At 40.4% G+C, this 24536-nt stretch overlaps 1 protein-coding gene and 1 pseudogene across 13 annotated transcripts in view; both read right to left on the bottom strand.

Moving 5' to 3' along the window:
* The window catches only part of nrxn2b (neurexin 2b), a 551159-nt gene that overhangs the window by 355373 nt on the left and 171250 nt on the right, over positions 1-24536 (bottom strand). For all 13 annotated transcript variants that reach the window (XM_078105711.1, XM_040180539.2, XM_040180546.2 and 10 more), the window contains one exon: positions 16044-16061. In XM_078105711.1, the coding sequence (XP_077961837.1) occupies positions 16044-16061 (18 nt within the window). The remainder of the gene's footprint in view (positions 1-16043; positions 16062-24536) is intronic.
* LOC120821678 (ladderlectin-like) lies at positions 8576-9049 on the bottom strand (annotated as a pseudogene).

Below are 24536 nucleotides of genomic sequence, written 5' to 3'. Positions count from 1 at the left end.
CCTCACTCTCCTGATATGCAAGTCAGCTCATGTCCCTTAAGTCACCCTAATCTTACAACATCAGCTCTGTAATGCGCCTCATTATGAGTGGTGGGCATGGCAATCACAGCTTTAAACCCCGACTCTCTTCCAGGCCTCGCCTCCTTTAAATCCACTTTAATTCGAGCTCCTGAGTGCTGCATAGGGGAGTGGTATACGCATGCAAGGCCGAGATTCGTACACTTCAGCTCCACTCAAAACACACACTCCGATTCCCAGCATACACCGATGATTGAACCTACAGATTATGTCTTATAAGTAGATGTGGATCTTTCACACATTCCCATAAGCTTACTTCCTATTTATTAGGTAGTGAAAAACAGAATCCAGTAGAGGATTTGCAAATGCAGATGAGAACAGCTCAGAGCAAGGGAATAAAAGCCATTGCTGGTGTTTTGCACGCTGTAAGCCACTGTCTAATTCACTTATGATACCTCCATATAGCTATAAATAAAGCCCACTGTATGTGAACTAGATGTTTGTGTTTCACCCTTTTCACTCAAGGAGATAGTGCTAATTAGAAGATACACGAGAGGATGAAAGCGATGGGAAATAGGAAAGAATCGGCTAACCACAGATTGGAGAGAAAGACTGAGTGCTGTTTGTAAGTCTGCTGGTTTGAGGGCCAATTCTATCAATGTGTGAATTTCAGGGTAGACCGCCTTCTGTGTATGCTTCAGCTTCTGTCATTTAGAAAATACAATTTATCCCTTTATGCGTGACCGTACTGCTTGAAGATGATTATGGATGTATCAAAGCGTCGAAAAGAAGAAAGTGAGCAAATTATTGCTCATTTTCCCTGCTCATTGCAGGGTACTAACTCCTTGGTGACTTTATCAGGTGATTGAAATAATGCAACTTCTCCCCCCAAATCGATAATTACGAAATGGAATGAAAGTTAATCCACACTGGGAGGCTAACATTGGATATTAAATATCCTCCTCTCTTTTTAAACATGATACTGTAATGTAGAAGGTTACCCACACATGAATAATTAAAGAAACAAAAAATAAAACTAAAAGACAAATGCAGCTAAGTGTCTAGGAATAATACATAATATAATTTTGTGTTTGAGAAAAGCCCACTAATATGTTAGCATGAGACCGTGAAATAAAAAATCTGAACATAATTGTAAATCATTGAATCAAGAGCTCAGAATTTTGCACGCCCCCAATGGTTCCAAGACATTGAATAACAGGACTAGTATCGTTCAAAGTGTGGCCTACTTTATCTGCAATTACACAGCTTTAAAAAAAAAGGGACCAAATGTGGTTAAAAAGAAGATAAGTGTTGCTTAACTGTCTCGTATAATTACCTCTCAGGAAACAAAAGCAGTGGTGAGGGGAGGGAAGACGCAGATGGTGAAACGGCATTAACACGACCCAAAAGATAACGTAATAGCGACGGATTCAAATGAAGGCTAAATGCATTGACGTTTTTTCATTCATCCCTCTCAGGTAGTGTTATTACACAGCTTGCTTACAGACTCACATTTCTAAAAGGATAAGGGCTGTCAACGAATATTCTAAATTCAAATATAAATTTGAATAGTAGTTAAAAACAACTATTCAAATGTCAAAATTAATATTCAAATGTAAAAAAAAAAAAACTTAAATAATAGCTTGCAAAAAACTCTTGATCAGCACTCAGCATTTGTTTATTGTCATTTAAACCACTATGTGCAGAGAGTGCGACGGTGCGGGAGAGAGAAAGAGAGAGCGAGCTCTTGGCCATTAGTTAATTTACTTATTTTTGTGGTAATATGTTGTTAAATACGTAAATACATATGTTGTAACGTCCACCCCCGACAAAATACCACTCCAAGGTTTCTTTAAAAGTTGAGAGCCCTGTGTTATTGACGTGCATGCGCAACCAGATATTCGAATATATGTTTTTTTTAAATGAATATTCAAACGTCATTTTTGAGCACATACCCTAAAAAAGATATCATGATCTCTACTGCAAAGTTCTGAGATGGAGGATGCACATACAATATGCATACACTGTTTGTCCTACTGTGAAGCACAAAATGTTCCCTTTTGCCTCACGGACAGAGGGAAAAGGTGTAAGTAGAACACATTGACTCTCTCATACACAGGCAAGTCGGAGGAAGAAGAAACGAGGAATAATGATAGCTTATGTCAAGTACATATTTTAGCATAGTGGGAAGTACGAGATGTGGTAGTTGTGTGTGTGTGTGTGTGTGTGTGTGGGGCGGGGGGGGGGGAGCGGGCATTCTGTAGGCTCTGGTAAGATGACGCACTTTTATGATGTCATCCGTCCTGTGGAACAGATTGGATTTAATTGGTCTGTCGTTTCACAGGCGGATGCCTTTTTTAGTGCGCACACACACACACACTTTTAAAAAGTCAATCATCTCTGCTGCAGAGTGGATTATACTTCACCGCAGTACACTCGATGCACTTCTTTTTGTGCAATTCTTATCCAATTGTACGAGGTACGCACACAAATGATTAAGTCTATCCCTCTCTCCATAAACAAACTTGTATTTACAATGTTTACCATGTTGGTATTTATTATTTAGGCCTTGGTTGCAATGCAAAAATAACGTCATGAACACCCTAAAAATCTACTGAAAGAAAAGTTATAATATCAGTTAGGAAAGCTATGATTTCATAAGCAGTACATGTCACGCCCATGTTCATCTTGTTTGTTCATCAACAAAAGCATGTACCTCAGACATGCAGAACAAGCAGCACTAATGCAGGTAATGACAGTGGAACAGCAGTCATCACAAAAGACACATGACACAACGTACACTGCATTATAATACGAGTAGATCGTGGGTTGCACCCTCAAGTACAGCCTCTCGTACCTTATTTCTTTATAACATCATGTCGGTGTGTCACATGCCTGACGTAACAAAGGACTTTTTCGTGTGCCAATGATAGGGTAAAAACATCGTAGAAGTTGGGACACAAGCTCCTAAAGAGAAAGCTGACCATGATGGGAAGGATGAGGAGAATCAGGGCTGAGCTTCCCAATGTTAACCCTAGTTACTGCATATATTGCTAATTGGGATGTAGTAAATCTCTGTTGAGTATTGTAACATAAGTTTTATTGTGTTGAATTACAGCAGGTCCAACAGACTCACAACACCAACTTAGTAATCAAAAAAAAAAAAATCACAACCTAAAACTCCTGTGAACCTTTGCTTAATGCCATGTGCAAAGTTAATACCAATGCGAGACACACGGCATTTACTCAATGCCGTTCAATTTTGATTTGCGCTTTGTTTTTGACGCACCTGATAGTTTTATTATATTTTCTGTTTCTTAATGTTGTCTCCTGTGTGGCACTAAATGTTTTAATACAAGCTCCTTTTCGCTCAATTACATTATTGATTCCATTTAATGTCACTGCAGATGATGAGTCACAGACACAGAGTGGCATTTATGATTGCCAATGCGACTGTGTCAGTATACTCTGAGTAGCTACAGCTCTGGTAATTGACAGCCATGTGCTTGTCATACATGAAAAAACAATGGGACAGATACTCAACCGTTCAGTACTTTCCCATGTCATATCTAAAGACTGGGGAAGCAGATATGCATATGAATATCAAAATGAGCCCCTTTCTAATTTTGATATTCATATGCATATCTGCTTCCCCAGTTTTTAGATATGACATGGGAAAGTACTAAACGGTTGAATATCTGTCCTATTGTCCCATGTACAGTAGATGTTCATTTGTGGGTAAAATCCTAATCAATAATGAGTTCTAAATCAACATCTCAAAAGTTTGTGCTTCTTGTATTATCATCAATGAAAGTGTGACAGGAAGTGTTGTCAAGGAAGTAAAGTTCCACAGTGTTCCTCATTCAGTGTGACCTTGGAAAAAGGATCTCTGGTACAACTCAAGAACCAATCAAACCACATGTGTATGAAGATCAATAAATAGTCACTCTGGAACACACACTTTGCTACGCGCTGCTGTGTAGATTGTAAGTGAGTCCATGTCTGCAAAGGGGCCCTTTGGGGTTTCACAATCATACTGACATTTAGGATTATCTCCGTGTCAAAATATGGTTAGTATAATTTGTTTTTGCAAAACAAGCATGAATGGTCCCCTTCTATTATTGAGTAAATTTAATCATGAAGTTCTAACCCAGACACACAGGGACACGCTGGATGGATGTCGAGGCTGCAGGAGTTTAGAGGGAACAAACAGAAGACCAGTGTGTCAGCTATCTGTGCCAGATAGCTGCCTCACAGCAATGACACCAGCAGGAATTATAGTTTGATCAAAAGAATATTTATTGGACACTGGTCATATAATTAAAAAGGCAAGCTAATCTATTTTGCAGCAAAATATACATCAAATTAAGAAATTAATACAGTTAGGCCAGGGAATGTGCGCTCAATATTAAAGTCCTAACAGTCAATGTGTACATATGTGTGCGTGTGTCATGGCCTGCGTCAATGTATGCAACGGGCGTGGGCGGGTCCCAGCACCAGCTGTTCATAATAAGCTGCGATTGCTAATAAACGTTCCCTGTAAGCTGTGGAGCTACAGGGCACTGAGGCCCGGCTACAGCAGCCGCCCGGCTCTATACTTAGAAACCCCCCCCTGCTGCTCCCATAATATAACCACATCACTCCGCCCTTTTTTTCCTCTCACATCCCAACTCTCTCGGTCTGCCCCTCATGGTGTCAAATCAACCTAATGGATCTGCAATGAGCCTACCAAACATCATAATGAAGTCCAGCCGTGGGCTCCACACCAATGCCAAAGGAGAGTGTATGAATCAAGGCCAATAGCAGGATAATATAGCAGGATAAGCTGCATGGTTAAGAAGGAGGGTTGGGGTTGTGTCTTTCAATATTTCATGTTGAGAGTCTTGATTCCTCACAAATTTTCCACATTTTCAAAAGAGTGTGTTTGCACGCTGCATGCACACACAACAACTCTTACACAGCAGGCTCACCTCCTCAACATGCATTGTTCTCTCTAAACCTTACATCTTTGTATACTGTTTTTCCCAAAGTTCTCTCTGAGGACATTCAGGTTAGCCTCACTGTATACTGTGTCAGACCCTATTGCATGTTGAAGAATCTCCAGACTCACTTAATCATACTACCTATGTCATATAATTAAGGTCTCTATAATAAGTGACACGATCTTTCAAAAACTATGAATCAAATGCTAGCTAATTAGAAAATACAGGAAGTAAATCACATCTGTGATGTCTGAAAAAGATGAACCAATTAAGAAGTGTTTTGAGTGAAAGAAATCAGACCTGGATTTTGGTGGTCTGTGCAACTTCTTTGATTTGAGTATTAGAGCTACGGAATGTTCATCGCTGTCTGAGCAATTACCCCGAGGCTAATGGAAGCAGATGCCGTTAATCTTCACATGCTAGAACCAATGTGAGTCTATCTAGCAGCGCTCCCCATCTCTTTTTCCTTGTGTGAAGTCTCACACAGATCAGTAGAATATGCAAAGCTCAGCGCACTATAGGAACGCCATCATTTAGAACCATCCTACACTCTTTCCATGCAGTAAAGCTATTACGGTTAAATTTTTTCACAAGACAGGACAGAGATGAAATATATGAGCAGTAGGTTTGAGTGATTGCGTTTCATGGACTTCTCCAAAGTAAAAAAGTGGTCCGCCGTTAGTAACATACACATTTTAAAATTGACGATTTATTGTCATTAGTGTTAGTAACGTTATTTCACACAACCAAAGTAAATATACAGCGTCAACATTATGGTTTTGCAAGAAACACATATGTTATTTAATTTAGTTCACTTTATTTATGACATCTATAAAGAGACTTCCGAATTATAATTCGTAACTTAGAAATACAAGACAGTGCTCTTTCTCTGACATAACAACTAAAAACAAAAACACATGCCTAATTTGCTACTGTTGACAGGCTAACAAACCCTCCAGTGTCAGTGGGTGCTGAGCTCACATGCACTTGGGCATGCAATTGTTTTGCTTCCTTTTTTACTGATAAATTCAGACAATTAGACAAGCACTCAGTGCCTCCACACCAAACACAGCATATGTTTTATTTTCAACCTTCAAAAAAATCTACAACCATTAACTGCAGCGCCCCCTATTCTTGAAATAGTATGAAAGAATTGGGGTGGGTTCAGGGGTTCAATGTTTACATTTCCGTTTTCATAGCACAATACCGCCATTGTTAAAATGAAGATTTTTACGAGAGAACGGATCAGATTGGAGAACTTTTGTCGGAAGAAATGCATAAATATGACCACTTCTACAAGCCGTCATTGGCGGACTACACGGACGAGCCGATGGCTTCCGATTCATGGAGGGAGATCTCCGCAAACGTCGGTTTGCTGGTCGAGTGGTGCACACAGTTGTGGAAGAAAATACGGGACAAATGTGTCCGCGATGAAAAGCAACAGTGGCGATGTACGGGGCAGTAAAGTATATAATAAATAAATAAACAAACCAACGACTTCCACACACAAAGGCGTGACTCTCTAGGTCGTATTCGGCATAAAACGTTACTCCGCCTGTTGTTCTGGACGTGAATTGCTCTGCAACACACGCAAGACTTTTAGAACCATGAATAGAAACGAGTGCATCTTGCCAGATTAACCACACCCCTTCCTGGCCTTGTTTGGTACTATAGGGGGCCCTATAGGGACATTACTTGATACCCAAACGAGAGACCCCAAAATCACATTTTTTTAACACTCCTGATATGCATGCCAAATCTAACTTCATAAATGTGATAAAGCCCCCAAAAAGCCCCTTAGTTTGTGAGAAAACAAATATTAATTCCTTGAAATACAATAGATTCCTCTACGACTAGTCGTAACAAGGACCCTAATTAACACAGTTTTGCATACAACATCAAGCTCCCACACTCCTCCACTCTCTTCACTGGCTACCAGTAGCTGCCCGCATCCAGTTCAAAACATTGGTGCTCATGTACTGTGCTGTGAATGGATCGGGTCCAGCTTACATCCGGGACATGGTCAAATCTTACAACCCAACCAGAGTACTCTGCATCTGCCAAAATGCTCGTCCCTCCCTCACTGAGAACAAAACACTCGACAAGATCACAACTCTTCGCTGTCCTTGCTCAGAAATGGTGGAACGAGCTCTCTGAAGACACCACGACCAGAGAGCCTTCACATCTTCTGCCGCAAACTAAAGACACACCTCTTCAGACTCTACCTCGACTAAAAGACTAACAAATTGTAGCACTTGCATTGTACTTATAAGATGGAGAAGGACATAACAGGAGGGGAGAAGAGAGGAAGAGATGGAAAACATTTTCAATCTAAAAGACTAATTGTGGACTTTAATATAAAGACTTTCTAGTTGCAGAGGAACAGTACAGAAAAGTTTGCTGTGTGTGATTGTACTGTGACAAGAAGTGGTAAGCAGTCAGTAATTGGTCAGCAGTGTTTTGTGCCCTCATTCTTTACCTGAACTCTAAGCTCAGATCATACTGAATCAAATGGTCAGGGGAGAAGAGTATGTATTTTTGTTTTGAGCAACTTCCTCTTTGCATTAAACTTTTTCTCATTCAGTCACAAAGAAAAATGTCTCCCTTTGTGTTCTACTTTCTGACTGCTGAAGCCACGTGTTTTCTAAAGCAGCATTTTATTATGTCAACATTTGACTCAAATTAATAAATGATAAGTTTTGTGACATCTCTGAGTGAGCTTCTTTCTTTCCTTGATGTGTGATCAGGTGCTGTGTAGACGTGCACAAGAGCGAATTTTGTAATTGATATCTAGTCAAATGGAAGCTTAAAAAATTAGGTTAATTGCCTGCAACATACAAATATCCATGCATAAAGCACATGGACTTTTCCAATCACTTGATTCTGAGACCTTTGATCAAACAGAGAACTTGTCTGGCATCATTCTGATGTCGGGGAGTTCCTCAGCCTGGTTTTCTTGTTTTCTCGGTCTTTCCCTCTCCTGCAATATTCTCACTTGGTCTCTGTGTTTGTGTGTGGGGTTTTTGACCTGCTGTCCACCTGGATCCCCATACTCATGAGCGTCCCGTTGGCCATCAGCTCATATTTAAACCATGCCCCCGAGTTGTTGCAACCACAGCAGTAATTCTCCATGTACCAGCGTGCTGCTTTTTGCAAGAACAGTTGTTGCAGCTTTCTGTTTTTAAGTTTGGTTTATTTGCCTATTTTTTTGTCTTACATTCACTTTATTATGACTAAGTCCAAAGGGCAAATTGTAATAAAAATCTCCCTGGCATTTCTTTCTAACACACAGCCAAAGTGGATTGGCTTGTATTATATAGTGACTGAGGTGGAATCTTTCTTCTGCCTGATAGTTTAGGGCAATTTATTTTGATGTTTTAGAGTTCTGTCAATTGATATTGATTGTTATTTCCTTGTTTTCATGTCAGAGTTCTAGTTTAGTTTTTAATCACTTAAAATGACAATTGTGTTAATATGAAGTAGAGATTTAGTGACCATTTGAGTCAAAATGGATGTCAACAGAACAACAAGTGAGCAGTGACCAGGTCAGACAGACATGTTGAACATCTCAGTTCTTAAGGACAGCTTAGACGAGATACACAAAGAAAAGGGGATTTATCAGAACAGATGTAGTCGTTCGATTTAGTTGGCGTAGAAACAGTGCTCCCTTCCATGGTTGTTGTCGGGAACGCATTAACTCCAAAAGCTAAAGTCGACTTACGATCCATCAGACCACATCTATGGGCCTTCTCTGTGACTGTCACTCAGTCCAAACCAGGTTCGTCCCTCAGCAGGGTCGAAGGTCTTCATCAGGTTTTCAACAAACTTCTGTCCTTCTAGACTGTGGATTGACACCAGATTGGCTCCATTTGACACACAATGGATCTCTGCATCAGCCCACGTCAACCCAGTGGCAAAGTACTTGTAGATACGGCTGATGAAGCTGTACCAGGACATGGGACACTGGCCCCGCTGTAGTTGAAATAGAGGGTCATCAGAAGGCACACGGCACCCAGAGCCAGACCCAACAAGAAGAGCAACAGGAGCATGCTAGTGTCTCTTTAGAGTTTATCTGCAACGTTGCACGGGATTGAGAAAACTAAAAGAGACGAATAACTCTTATACAAGATCCATAAAGTGTTTTCACTCCCGCCACGATATTATTAAGATGGAAGTCAAAGATGATTTTGGAGGATCTGAACCAAACTTGTGTTCTGAGCAACTTTGCCTGTCCTTTTTTTATTGAAAGACTTTTCCCTTTCCACCAACACATAGAAACTGTCTTCTGGATCGCTTGTGTTTTTCTTTTTTAAACACACAGCCATTTACCTCCAGGTGTTCATCCGTGGCAAATTTAAAGGAATATCATTTTCAACTTTAAAAAGTGTTTTGATAAATTATGGAATTTGTCATATCTGTGTGAGCTGGTGGTCTTTGAAGCTTTATACTCACTGGGGGATTTGTGTTCTGAAAGCGTTTTCTATTTTAGAGGATAAACGGGTTACGGCAGATACCTTGTTTGACCTCGGCCTCAGTCCTGTGACTGTGCCTGATGGTCATTGGCATCGTCACAGGACGCTATCTGCCGTGACCAGTTTCTCTACTATGCGCCATAGTTATTGGTTACAATGAAAATGTGTCACAATAAAAGGTTTTGATCCAAAGAGCAAAATTTAATTTTAACTATTTATTCTTATTTTTGGAATTATTCTATTTAATTTTTAAATCCATAGTACTTTGAGGTTTTTGTTAATATATACTTTTACGTTATACACATTAATATAGAAACTTTATGGAGACAGAGGTGAGTCTTGCAGAAAAAAAACTTGCTGCGACCATATTGCTTTGTGTAGTTTTGCACAATGCAGCTAAATGCATTGAGGATATTGTTGATATATGTCTTATAGGTAATTTGGCTATCACCCAATATACACCACACACTTTGTTTCTTTCCCAATGGATTACAAACTTCAAAAGAGCTATGCCTAATTCTTCTGCGAGAAGTTTGTTTTCCTTAAAGTATTTGCCATCTTGAAATTAACTGTATTGACCTTCAATGAATGAATTACTGTAAGTTTAACTTTTAAGAATTTGAACATTTGAGTTAGAAACGTGTCAGAGCTCTTTGAGTTAAAGAGAAGAAGTACGTGGACATAACTAAACAGGGCTGTGCTATGTGTTATGTGAGATCTACGCCTGGATTGAAATGGGAATACTTCATACAACAAAGGCTATTATTGTTGCTGTTCTCTATGGTGTTCTTTTATTAACAGTGAAGAACTACTGAAGGCTATCTCACCATACATTGTGTATAACTCTGGAACTCTCTTACAATTACTGATAGTTTCTTTTGGAATTGAGTTACAGGAGACCAAAGCTAACATAAGCAGTTGGTGTGAAGTTAAAACTTAATGGTAGATTATATTTAAGCAGTTTCCTCTCTCCAAACTATATACAAGGCTTTGTGTGAAAATATTTACAGTATAGTCACATTCATTTCCAGCAAACGGACGAGCACATAAGTTTTCACAGTTTATAAACAATAAAAAAGGGTTGGTTTTACGATGGTGTCTCTGAAGGTTTATCCAACTGTTCATAAGATAAGCTGACGCGATCAGTTGTTTTTGTCATCTGTAGCAATGGCCATACCATCGTCTGAGTAATGCTCATTGAAATACAGTCTGGACACCATCTGTGAATAGATATTGGTTGAACTCTCACTTATTTCAACCACAGTTATTTTGTCCACACGTGTCTCCAGGAAATTGCTAATCACACTCCAACCCAGAAAACTAAGCTCTTAACTATAAAATCCAAAATTGAATTAAATTAATTCAGAAAGTAAGAATTTACATCTCAAACTATACTAAAATCAATAAACTAAAAACATTAAACTTAAAGAAGATTTTCTCCCATCCTGTGACTCGATATTCTCACTCCCTCTGTGACATCATCGATGTGGCTTTGAAGTAAACACTGACATCAATGGAACCCGCTATGATGTAAACAGTGACATGGAATCCAATAAAAGGACTCAACACACAAGTAGAATCACACTTCCCAATCACCTCCCCAGAGACCCACACAGAGGGCTGCATCAGAGCGATTTACAGGGGATATCGGACTGAACTGACGACAAAAGTGACCAATTATAATACCGGGGCTTTTTCCAAGACTTCTTTCTTCTCTTCTTTTCTTTCTGTCTTTCTGGAAGTCGCTTGCGCCCAAGCAAACAGTCGTCCCAGGTCCAAGTAATCTGGACAACAAAGACGTTTGACAGTCTGAACCATTGACAGTCAAGCGTCAGAAATCGCTGGTTTGAAAGAGTCTTTAAGGTTTTAAAAAGACGTTTGAAGGCCGTGAGGCAGAAATTCCGCTTCTGGTAAGTATGGAGAACAAGTCATCCAACGTTGAACTTGAACGGCCAAACTCCTTCAGATCCAGACGAACTCTACGCAAGAGTACGAGATTCTCCTGGCAGAACATAGAAAGGTGGTTATTGTCCTCCACACGGAGCAGGCCAAGACAAGGCAGCTGGAGGAAGATAAGAAGGTCCTCGAACTGAAAAATATGTTCTTGGAACAGAAAAATTCCGTTCTAGAGGAGGAAAAGGAGGTTCTAGATGAGGAAAAGATTGCCCTGGGGGAGAAAAAAATGGCCCTGGGACAGGAAAATATGCTCTTGTGCCAGAAAAATATCTCCTTAGGCCAGGAAAATATGCTCTTGGGGCAAGAAAAGTTGATTCTTGAGGACGAAAAGACACTCCTGGGGCAGCAAAAGGAAGTCCTGGAGAAGGAAAAGATCGACCTTGGCCAGGAAAATGTCATCCTCGAGGATATTTGCCTCAAGATCAAGAAAAGAATTCTAGGATTCTATGGACGGAGAGTGGAGGGCAGAACCACGGAGATGGCAAAGATGAAGAGGATGATGGCAGATCAGGAAATGGGGAGAGGATTTTTCCATCGCATCATCTTCAGAAAGTAGACGCCTCCATACCCGGTGCACGGGTTTTTAAAAAGGAAAATGGTGAAGGAGACGGGGGGTGGATTTTGCCACCTGATTGTCATAAGGTAGACGGTAGACGTCCTTCTCTGACTTATGTGTTACTCCAGGTTGCTCGGGTTTTCAGAAAAAAATAATGGTGGAGGGGAAAGGGAGTGGATTTTTCCACCGGATCGTCGGAGGTAGACACGCTTCTCTATGTGGTTTTCTCCCGGTGCTCGGGTTTTCCAAAAATGTTATTTCATGTTTTATGTCTGTTTGTGTCATAGGAAGCATACCCATGAATTGTGTAAGTGATTGTAAGGTTGCAAAGTTGAAGAACTTGCTTTGAGCCGCCAGTTCCTGACAGGATATTTTTCTTATATTCCAGTGGGGGTGCTTTGTGTTTTGTATCTGTTGTATATGAAAAGTACTACACTCAGAGGGAAAATAATTATTAAATGGGTGTTACCTCATTGCCGTTATGCATATTAAGTAGAAGGCTCTCTCCTTCTACAATAATCCACGGTTTATTAATGCACATGACTAAAGTGTCTTGGTTGACTGGTTATTTATATTGGTTATTTGGTCAACTGTCAATGTCGTATGCTAAACCAGCAAAAATATATGGTTACAAAGTTACACATAAGTTATATTCATTCATGTATACTATACCAAGAGAATACTAGACCATCAAAATACAAAATAATCTTTAGTTAAATTTCTGCCAAATAAATATTGGCACCTCCTCTCAAAGTCTTGGGTTATTTCCAGTCCAGGCCCATCACTGCTTATGGGTCGTTAACAAGCCAAACAAGGTGCCATCTGATGATATACTACAAAAGGAACATTTTGGAAAGGGACGTACACAGTTTATCATTGCAAATGTAGACTAAATTTGAGATACCTAAAGATACCAAAAGAGAGGTAATTCTGTTTAAAAAGAGTAGGGACAAAATGTTTTAATTACTCAACTGTAGCTATCATTTTTTTCAGTTAATAGAGCAATGTATCTTTGCTCCTTCCCTCGTCCAAGCTTCCGCTCTTTAGTGAAGTGAGTGAAGTGTAAAATGGCTTAAATGGGGCCCCAAATGAAGCAAATGAGTGCACATTTAATTGTAGTGATTTAAACAGGTTCCCTGTGGTAAGGAATGAGAGCCGGACGCCTTAAGTAGCAATTATCTCAGGTAGCTATCTCATTACCGCCTTTTTCTAGGATGTAAATTTTGCCACAGGCCTGGGAGTTACTTTGCAGAGCGGCCATTTTGTTGTACTCTGAGACACCGCTGTTTATCGCCAGACCGGGGAAAGACTAGGGAAAGTACTAGTTGCGTTTCCAGGGCAGATAGTATTTTTTATATTGTCTGGGTTCCCACGTCTGTGGCTGACGAGCCCTCTGTGTGCAGCATTTTAATGAGAGAGGTGATAAAATACTTTCATAAATTAGCAGTTATAAACCGTTTCAATGTCCGCAGTGGGGCTGTTCCTGCATAGCTGTATTGGTCCAGAGTGGAGCAGCATTGAAAAATACATTTCCCAACTGGACACATGACGCTGGATTCTGGGAGTGTAATAAAAATAACTAACTGGATTTTAATAAAGCTCTGGGTATTCTGTCAAGCTTTATCTGTCTTTTGGACATTTTAAATTGGAAGTGTAGAGAAAAAAACGTCCATCTAACAGAGAGCGTGACTCCTCCATTTCCTAGCCTTAATTGTAGATGTGTGGCTCACTGATCATTGTCACCATCATGGGTGGTGAGCAGGCCAATCCCACTGCTGCATCCGCTTGAAGAGGCTTCTGTTGGCTCTGACTAGCCTGAGGTTGGCATTCAAGGAGGGAGAGAGAAAAAAGGACGAGAGAGATGCTAATCATCTGAGGTGAGGAGAACAAGGCTTGGATGAGACAGAGATGTGCACAGAAAGATGTGTCTGCCTGCGCCAGTTTTTGGAGTCCCAATGAAATACTGCAATAGGATAAGGATCTGTGGTTGCAGGGTGCCTGCCTGCCTCTACAGCTGAGGGAAAACAATTACCTCTGCCAATTCCTGCCTTTTAAGCCTGGTAGTGAATAGTAAAACTTTAGGGTGGCAATAAAAAATATGTTTTTGAAACCCCCGATGTGGAGCTGGATGTGACGTGTGCAGTTAGGCTGTATTTTACATAGCTGATCCAAATTTAAATAAACGTGGGTAAAATATGTGTCTCGTCCCCACTGTTTTATGTTTAAACCCAACAACACATGGATGGAGATGGCGCTGTAATCACTTGCTAATCACTTCCTCACTGCAGATTATGACTTCTGCATAATCAATGAATAGTACTCATCTATCATTTTTGTTTTTATTTATCTTTTTGCACTTTAGTGCTACAGTTCTGCTCTACAATCCCTACACTCCACTCTATGCAAGAACACATTTGTTTTATTACAGCAATAAAATAAAGAATGAGCAGTAAATGTACAATGGCAGGTTTGTGGTATCTACAAAACGTTCTCTCCCTCTCCGGATAATGATTCTAGCAGTGTTAGAAGTGGTGGGCGGGTATTAAAGTGTTTGTCCCCGCTCTGCAACCCAGGCGTGAATACAACCCTAACCAAACCTTCAGTCCCGACCAGGGCTCTAACTGCCAAAGGTGGACGAAATGCACCATTAGTACTTTGAAGACATAAGACATCTGGGCTAGAATCTCACTGGACAAAGCTAGAAAGGCACGCACGCACACACACAAAACAGTTTAAACATAAACATTAGTAGAGCACAGTACTCAAAGGGAAACATATTCCCCGTGGGATTGGTCCAAAAAACATCACAACTGCGTGAGACGGACTGTTCTGTCCTAAAAGCATGCACAAAATTATGCTATGTTGACTCCTATTCTGTATTCATAATGCATAGTAATGTGCTGCAGCTAGACAAAGCTAATTATTAGGAAGCAAACGATAAGACTGACACATCACTAAAGCAGGAGTTGGTTGCAGCAAAGTGCTGTGAGCCAGAGTTTTAAACTAATTTTCTGACTGTTTGTGTGGGGTGTTCATACACCCCATTAGTTTGTCCATCTCCACTCTCATCCCACTTACCCAATCCAGTCCCCCCCCTCTTTGATTTCAAATGAAATGCTGATAGAAAGCTACCGTACTGTGACGTGTCAGCATATTCACAGATAAACCATCTGTCCGTGTTTTAATAAAAGCTTTAATGGTCCAGAGCTCTGTAGTCCTGATACACCACAACATGGAGGAAATGGAATGTGCCCAAAACTGTGTCTTCCGCTCATAAGTTACTTGAATTTAGCACTAGCTAAAGGAAAGTGAGCCGTTAACATTCATTGTATGAATCGGAATGGGTCTGGATTGCAACCATACGTCCCATTCAAACAAGCACTCAACCACACAGATTGGTGATGCGTTAAAAGCAGACTGGGGCAGATGAACAAATAATGTGTGAATGAAAATGGTATAACCCTATGCAAATATGGTAGCAAGTCTGTAACACAAAGCTCTAAATTGGAAACACTGCATCTGAAGCAGTACATGAGTGATTTTAACAAATCTCAGGAACTTGGAAAGGACACTGGCACTACTCATTGAGTCCTGAAAGGCGGTCAGTGCAGCATGACAACGTTGTACAGTATAATGTTATTCAAACTAAATTGTGCCTGGGCTCCCTAACCGGCAAATCAATCGTTGAAACCATTTCAGATTTGCATTTACATTTGAGTCATGCAGTTTATGAGACTTGCAAAGTAGGGACTAAGAGTACTATCTTTCCACAGTAGACATTTAGCATCGTTCCCTATAAACTACAAAGAAATGAAAGGTAATGTAGTCTGCAATACAGGAGGAGTGAAAGGCGGGACGGAGGGAAAGGCAGAAAAAATTAGTAGTGTAGTGATTTCTACTCATCACCAAACAGTACGTCACTGGAAAGTAAGTACAATTAAGAGATAATTGCCTTCCTGCACTATAACGCATTTGGAGCTGGAACCTCTTGTTGCTATGGCAGCAGGATAATATCAAAATACATGCATAGCTGACACAAAGTAAAGAAAGTCCACTTACCGACTGGAGATGAGTCACCTGCAGGGAAAGAAGAAGCAGAGGGAAAGACATCAGTTTAAAGAGCAAAACACCTGCTCACAGAAGGATGCTTATAACTAAATGATATATAATAGCACTGTGTGAAGAAGCAAAACAAGTCTGCAATCAGCATTAGATTTATCTCCACAGATAAACCTCGACAGATACTAAATCCTTGTGGAACGAGTCTTAAATGGTCAGGAGAAGACCCCTTGGGCAACAGCAAACTTCTTGATATTCAATTTACACTTCTTCTGTAAAGTCTGAAAAAAACTCCAAGGACTAAAATAATCCTCCCTAACTGCATAGCGTTCATTTGACTTCTAAAAACAACATAATATGCAATTAACCTGCTATTTTAGAAGCCACTATTTCAAGAATAACAATGCAAAATAAAGTAAATTGAGAAAAATAAATTCTAAATAAAAGTTTGTAATAACTTAAATGAATACTTCAAACATCAGAGTAAGCCTAGTTTCTCCTGCAAGAATGACATGGCACACAGACCTACTGTATGATGGCTCAGGTAGACTTCCCCCCACACAGTTACTTACAAAGGATGTGATCGATAGCAAGAGCAAGAAAGACAGGTACGAATAGCCAGCAAGTTACTCACAGCACCACCCACTAACTCAACATTCTTAATTCAATGGGAACATAGCCAGACTCATTTTCAGTTTGGAACCCTCCCAACTTTAGATAGATAATGCAGAGATGAAGAGAAAAAAACAAAAACTTTTTTCATCTGAAATATTGATTCATGCTGCCATCTAAAGATGGCAGCTGTTGGCAGATGTTGGGTATTACAGCTATTGTACTGTAGGTGTGAAGGTCAGGTCAGGGTTGAGGTACGTCCAATGAACTTAAAAGGCAACCTTTTACAAACGAACATGTCTGCGTCTACTGCCCAATGTGTGTGTATATTTTTGATGGTGATCAACATTATACTAGTAGCAATATTTAATGTGTGAATAAACATTTCACTGGAACTAATACATTTCCAAGTTGTATGTTCCAAATGCAGTGAAGCATTATTGACATTATTTCACAAAATAACATTAAAAGTAGTGTGAAAGAAATAACTTAAATAAATAAAAAGTATTATGACATATCAATGTAAAGGTGTAATATTTATCACTCTGAATGAGTATACAAATATACTGCATGAGCTTCCTCAGCATTCCATTCAGCATGTCAGAGGATCAGAGATTTAAACATTTGACCACTAAGTACATCCCTGCCAGCAATGAACTAAGTGGCCCTCGATAGGCAGCCTTCTTTACTGGCTACATGGCCTCCATTCCATGGCCAAGCCTCTTCACTCCCAACAGGGGAGAGCAACAATCTCAGCCAGAGCAGATGGAGATCAGGGCGCTTTGCCTCTCAGTGAAAAAACGTGTTCCTGGTCCACGAGTCCGAGTCCAGAGCGGGGGGCTTAAAGGAACACATTGTTGGATAAAGGCGAAGGAAGAAAAAGTGCCAGAGGAAAGAAGGCAATCAATAGGTCTGAGCCTCCCAGGTAGGGTTTGGTAATATAGAGGATTTTGAGTGGTATCAGCTGCCCTGCATGTTCTGAACAAACATGCTCTAACAACTAGGGGTTTAGACAATGACGGCGAACAAGGAACTGAGTGTTTGCGAGACTAAAGGGGAAAGACAGCCAGACAAATACAGCTCATCTATCATGCCCTTCCACTTATCCCAGGCCACATCCAGCAGCACAGAGGGGACAAAGATGTACAGAGAGACATTAATGTCATAACGTACCATCCTGGCAGCTACAGTTAAGGCAGCCATATCGTCTCTACAGTGAGAAACAGGGATGGAGTGATCCGAGACAAACAATACCTTAAACCAGAGGTCTTCAACAGGGGGTCAGCGACCCCCTGGGGGTCCGTGGAGGTACTGCAGGGGGGTCGCGAAATTTTTGGTTGATAAGACAATTTTTTTTCCACTAATTTAAATGTCTTCAGAATAAGAATTGTATTTATTGTCTTCTTTATTGTTACACATTAACATAAATCCAACATATTGTAGCGAACGGATAAATTAATGGAGAAGACATTATCTTTCAGTCCGCAAAACACACATCCAGCTTCCCACAGCAGCTCTCAAGCACCTTTCATGCTGATACGACAGCAGAGGCACTAGCCAATCAGATCACGTTCATGCTCACCTAAGCGCAAAGCTGAAAAATAAAGGATGGCGGACGAAACTCTGTAGAATAGGGGATCCCCGCTCCATCTCGCCATCAGTTTGGGGGTTCTTGGCCTGAAAAACGTTGAAGACCCCTGCCTTAAACTGCTTCTAGTGTGGTGAAATATCAGTGTCATGCTTCCACAAGACTCTCCCCACTGCGGGTGGTTACGTATGGAAATAAGGACAAATGTGCCTTTACTGAATCCGCAAAAGAGTCATTCTCACAGAGAGATGGCAACACAACTGTTGGAAAGACTGCTTATTTTCCACAAGAAAGAGAAAATGACTTGATCCAAATTGTATGACTGGTGGAATTCACCTAATAAGATCAATGGATTGAAGCAGAAGGACATTCAAAGCACTATGCTTGGGTTGTAAAATGAATAGAATGTTGAAATCCAATGTTAGAGGTTCACCAAAGAGGATGAATAGCTGTGCATGCTCTACACTACTGGAATAGCTCCAAGATAACCTAAAAAGGCCTTTTTTAAAACCAAAATCAAATAGTATTTTTGTTAACAAAGTGGCATTCATCTACCGGAGGACACATTTCAACTTCATATAAATTTATCTCCATGCAATCTTAAATTAAAATTGATGATGTGGAACTTAGCATATAGCGGTTTAGAGAATGAATGCATAATGCCTGCTGTCAGTGCCACCAGTTTGGATTCCACATGAAATTATACAAAATCCAGGAGGTTGAGGAACTGCATGAAATACGTGAAGTACAACACATTACATCCAAAAGTTGTGTGCTGATAAAGTGTTGCAGTGATTTGCTGTTCCCTGCATTTTCACCTGAGGCTTTATTGGCTTGCCAATTACCTGCTGTCAGATATCCAACTGAATTATTTGACATCCCTAGACGGTATTAGATAAAGCGTCAGAGATTACTAATAAGCTACAGTCACTTTGGCGTTACAAAGTCTGACATGAAGTCAGAAGTGTTCTTCTAGGCAAGTACTAAGAACAGGATGTTCCTAAGCTACAGCATTTCAAGTGGGGCTTTCAGTTGGTAACAGAGCAAGAGATCAGCATGTGACATTCAGTGGCTGTTTAATTGCCCCGAAGATGTCACAGAAACATAATCATCCACTGCATGGCATTCACATTATATCCTCTGCTTAAACCAAACTTTCAAACTCCTCCATCTATGTGTTTGACTGAGTCAATGGATAGGCAACGATGGCAAAGAACCATTTATATATACTGTATGTTTTAAGCTCAGCCTCATTTTTATTTCATTTGTGTCACAGTAACTGCCGGGAGGTGCCACAGGTTTTATTCATAGGGAGAGTGACTTCCTACTGCCTTCAGATCCCATGTTTGTTTGGCCGTGCTAGCCATCAGGGAAACTTAAAAACAACAGTAACGTCTCACAAGGGGGAAAATTCCAGGCAAAGCAGCTGAGTTTAATGTGCTTTTCAGTGGGGTTATGCATTGTATCAAATTAATATATTACCTCAAGTACACTTAAACGGAATAATGATGCCACACTGACTCTTAAAGCATCGGAACAATAAATAAGTAAAAAGATAAAAATAGATTCTGAGCAGCAGTCCCCTATGTATTTATTTATTTGCTTTGCCTTCAACAGTCAGTGAGACTTCTGCTCTGAGCGAGTCTTAAGCCAAGGAAAAGGGAAGGTACAGGTGTGAAAGTAATTATTTTATAATGATTTGTGTCCCTCACAGAAGGGCTCATCTCAGTGAAAGGTTGGGTTGGTTGACAGGAAAAAAGGCAATTAGTAAGCAGCTCACATTCCCCCCATGAACGGTCAGTGTTTGTAAAGGTTAGGTCAGTAGACCAAGCATGCATCCATTCCCAATGATCTGCTAAGGAATCAAATCCTATTTTAAACAAACATCCTAAGAAAGTGATCACTTGAATTAAGTCCCAATAATAGTGATAACTGTTGAAGGTGTTTGTATCAGTCAAGGTCAAGGTCAACAACCTTCCTCTTTGCGTCACCACTAATTGCAACTCGTCAAACAAATGACAGGAGAGAAGGTAGAAAGCAAGCCCTGAGGCTATGCGTTCACTACCATGTCCTACCCAAGGGGTGAGCAAAAGTTATTTTTTGTGCTTTAAACAGTTAATCTCTCCCATGCACCTAAAGTACGGAGCTGAGCTGATTGGCACGGACATGCCCGGGCCATTGGCTCACTGGAGAAGGAACTTTGAACTAAGGGCCACTCTGTCAATGTCAGCAGTGTCCCCACCAAAGCAGGGATTTCTCTGCAGAGATAGAAACATAGTTCCTACAGGTATAGTCTCCAGGCTAGTTCAGACTACAGATTTGAACTAGAAAGTGAATGTTTTTTTGTTGTTTTTTGCCAACTGGATAAATGTAGATGTGGCTGAAAATATATCTCCATTCTGGGACCTTTCGTTGGACGACATTCCACTAAGGTGTTGACTTTGATCATCACTAAAAACTGGCAGAAAGGTTTAATTACATCTGTCTATCTCAAACCATCAACCCATGGTAGCGAGTGAGAAATGAACAAAAGGGAAGCAGGAATCCAGTGGCAGTTCTACTATGGCATCTAATATCCTGTTAATCCCCACCCTTTTGAGGATGTCCTTTTCTGCCTGGAATATGTTGTAAAATCAATAAAAAATAATGATATAAAAGAGAAGCAGGATTTAAGCGGCAGCAACATGTGATTGACAGTAAATGATCTCTGATTGTACTGTACTTTACTGCGTATTGACTGCCTCCACATCAGTCAAAATATATCAGAGTTTGACCCCCCACCCCTCCCCCCTCCCGTCATTCATCTCTATTGGAGAGAAGCATGCAGTGTGTCCAAGAGCACTCAACATAACACCAGCACACTGGTGCATTTCTTCTAAGGGACATTTCTAAGTGTCACTCTCGTTTAATACATGGTGGCTGCTGCATCCACCGGAGGCGTAGTAAGGTCTGTTGCCAGGTAACAGTCACACTGTTAAAAGGACTTGATAGCCACTGGTTTTTATTGGTCCGTTGGACCCTTAGAGGGCGGGAGACGTGATTGGCTCTCCCTGAAGAAAATAACAATGGCACTAGTGTGGGAGAGAAAGATCAGTTGTTGAAAAGGGTGGAATAAATTAAATGGGTTTGAGATGGTAACATGCAATATGGTTTACAGATATTGGCATATTGGGGTAAATAGTGAAATAGAGCTTGTGTTAGTAGAGCTAATCGATTAGTCTATATCACAAAATATTTAAAAAAATATACCATTAGATACTTTTTGTTGTAACTTCTTTACAAATATACTTCGTAATCTCAATATGTTTTGTAGTGTCTCAGTCTGTTAGCATACTGTAACTTACTGGGTTCATAGTTACTTGTCATGATGCAGTATCAAAACACAGTGCAGCCATCTGGTGGTATCTCTGATAACAAACTTCATTTTCACCAGCAGCTGAAGTCAGTCATTTAATCACACTTCACCAAATGTTGTATAATTTCGGAAATTAGATATTTTTTAGAATGTAGAAACTGTGCTCCCCACTTTTATACGGTCCACATTTAATCTTCTGTAATAGGCCGTATTCCTTGTTCAATCAATACAACCGGCAGACTTGTTGTGGCATTTCTACACTGGTTACCTGGTTTTGGTTTGAATTCGGTGTTTGACATTGTTGATTACAACATTTAGATCGCGTGTAGGGTTAAAAGCTGATATAAAAAGGGACGGACTTGCGAGGCTGGGGGCAGCGTGATGTCCGGCTGGATGACCTGCCAGAGGACATCAGGCACATTAGCACTTCTCATTTCAAATTCACGTTGAAATACACATTTTTCAGAATTGATTATTCTTTTGTCTTTACTTTGCATGTTCAACTTGGTTTTATGCATATCTCACTTATTATATCATCTATATACTCTGGATTGGTTGGAGTAATCATGTGTCGTCTGTCTTTTTAAAGACGAAGAAAATGGAAGAAATCATCCTTTATTGATCCTTTTGGGGAGATAATTCTCTGCATTTAACTTGCTCAGGGACACTTTGACACAGGACATGGAGCAGCCAGGGTTCAGACCATCAACCCTGCGGCGACCCCTTTTTGTTTTCTAACTTCATGACTTGTTTTTGAAAGGTGCGATAAATAACATTAATAGGCATAGTAGTATGCTAATATATGAAACAGTTAAATCTTTCTGTAACACGTTGTAGCCTTGTTCCATTATAATATACTTCTTCATACCTTCAGTTAGGATTGGATTACAAGGAAAATGCCGCTTACCGAAAATCAAAACATGGGTATTTAATTAAAATAATATTCATCCATTGTGCACCCGCCCTTTATAATCTAGCATGCTTTTCAAAGCGTGAGACTGTCGTACTCGTTATGACAAAGTGATTTCAAGTGGCACACCACTGCAATTGACGACTTTGAGGGTGCGTGCCTGATATATAACGGCGCACCTCTTAGTTGTGGGGTAGAGCTTGAAGCTAGGGTTTAACTAATGCTTCACACACACGGAGCCCCTTCTCCTAGTGTGTCTGCACATCTCTCTCCTGCACCCCAGCACATGCTCTAATCCGGTGGACTTGATGCTGAAGCTGCAGTCTGGTAATTCACCAAATCCCCTTCTGCTGCACTCTGACATTTCGTACATCTCCTCTGATGATGAGTTCTCCTGGACACCACAAACACACATACTTTTGTACAAACATGCACCCACAAAAAAACAATAAAAGAGGCCTGCTACATGGGCAAACTAGAACCCCGACAAACGGTTCAGCGTGGTGTGTTCTTGGTGGGGTGGAGGAGGGACGTTTTGTTCAGGGTTTTATAGTTGAAGTGCAGCGTGTACAGACCGCGCAGCTCAAGTCTGCCTTCTGCCTCTTTATGTAATGAGCTGTTTTATGACCACATGCTCAATACTGTTACTGTGAAAACATTCATAGTGCTAATTTCATTAGGTTTGTTTTCTTACTGGCAAAACACCAAAGTGCTCCCTGATTTGCCATTATGAGCTCGCACAAGAACAATGTGTAATTTCATCCAGCCATTAAAAGTGTCTGAGTGTGTCAGTAATGAGCAAACTGCACATTCTGAACATTAGGTATGAATTGCGGCGTTTTCTTTCCTAGAAAGGAAAGATTTCCTATACCAATAATTTGGGGTGTAACGATTCATTTTGACAACGATTCGATTCGAATCGCGATTCATGGTTGCCGATTCGATTCATGGACGATCTGGGTTAATTTAGAACAATTCGATTCGATTCAGTGACTTGAAATCGATTGAGTAACTTTACTGGACAGTGCAGGCAAAGTTTCTGAGATCCCTGTTGTTTCTTGTAAGGAAATCAGGTTTAAATTAATTATGGATATTATAAACAAGCAAACAACAATTAATGGCAAATGTATTAACCTTTTATGTGAATAAAGTGCAACCATTTTCAATGTAAACATTACACAATAATTACACAATGTTTGGATCAATTCACAGAACCCCGGATTTTCAACCACATTATAGGGTCGCATGTCTTTACAGCTAAACTTGGCAATTGTTACTGTGATGTTGAGTTTCGTGCTGGCGAGGCCTGAGGTGTCTGCAGAGCTGGAGTTACCTTCTGCTGCTGCTGCAGCGGTAACGCTGCTAGAGGTGCCTGACTGTCGGCGTTGTTTAATCCCATGGCGCCTTAGTAGATGGCCGGAAAGATTTGTTGCGTTTCCGTGTTTTTTTTATTTGGCTTCTACATATTCTACAAACAGCAACAGACTTATTTAGAACACCTTCGTGTTTGCAAAAGCCAAAATGTTTCCACGCGCTGGATCGATAAGTTAGTTTGTAAATGTCTCGCTCGCAGTCGTCTCCTCCACGCTGTGTTTTGTTGTTGTTGTTCCGAGTTTCGCGCGGCTGCCGCTGCGTACTGATGACGTCACAGACAGGCAGACTGAATCGAGTAACGTTTAACGTGTCTAAAGTGCTAAAAAACTAAAACACACATCCATACCGTTTTTGTACTTAAATCCAATGTGCAGTTTCCAAGTCTCGATACAATCGATTATGTACCATTTCAATCGATTTGTAATCGATATATGTCGTCCGGAATGCCGATTTGCGGAGCACAGATCGATTCAGTTGGATCGCGGGAATATAAATCGATTAATCGATTCAGTGAATGAATCGTTACACCCCTACCAATAATCAAAAATATCAAATATCAAATATCAAAAACGAGGTTAGAGATTTTCACATGTTAAATATATGGGTTACAAGGAGGACATCTGCATAATGATGAGGCATAAAGGAACTTTGCCT

The sequence above is a fragment of the Gasterosteus aculeatus genome, chromosome 7, assembly GCF_964276395.1.
Source record: "Gasterosteus aculeatus chromosome 7, fGasAcu3.hap1.1, whole genome shotgun sequence".
NCBI classification, from domain to species: domain Eukaryota; kingdom Metazoa; phylum Chordata; class Actinopteri; order Perciformes; family Gasterosteidae; genus Gasterosteus; species Gasterosteus aculeatus.
The sequence above is the reverse complement of the archived record's forward strand: the minus strand, read 5'-3'. Positions and strand labels throughout refer to the sequence as shown.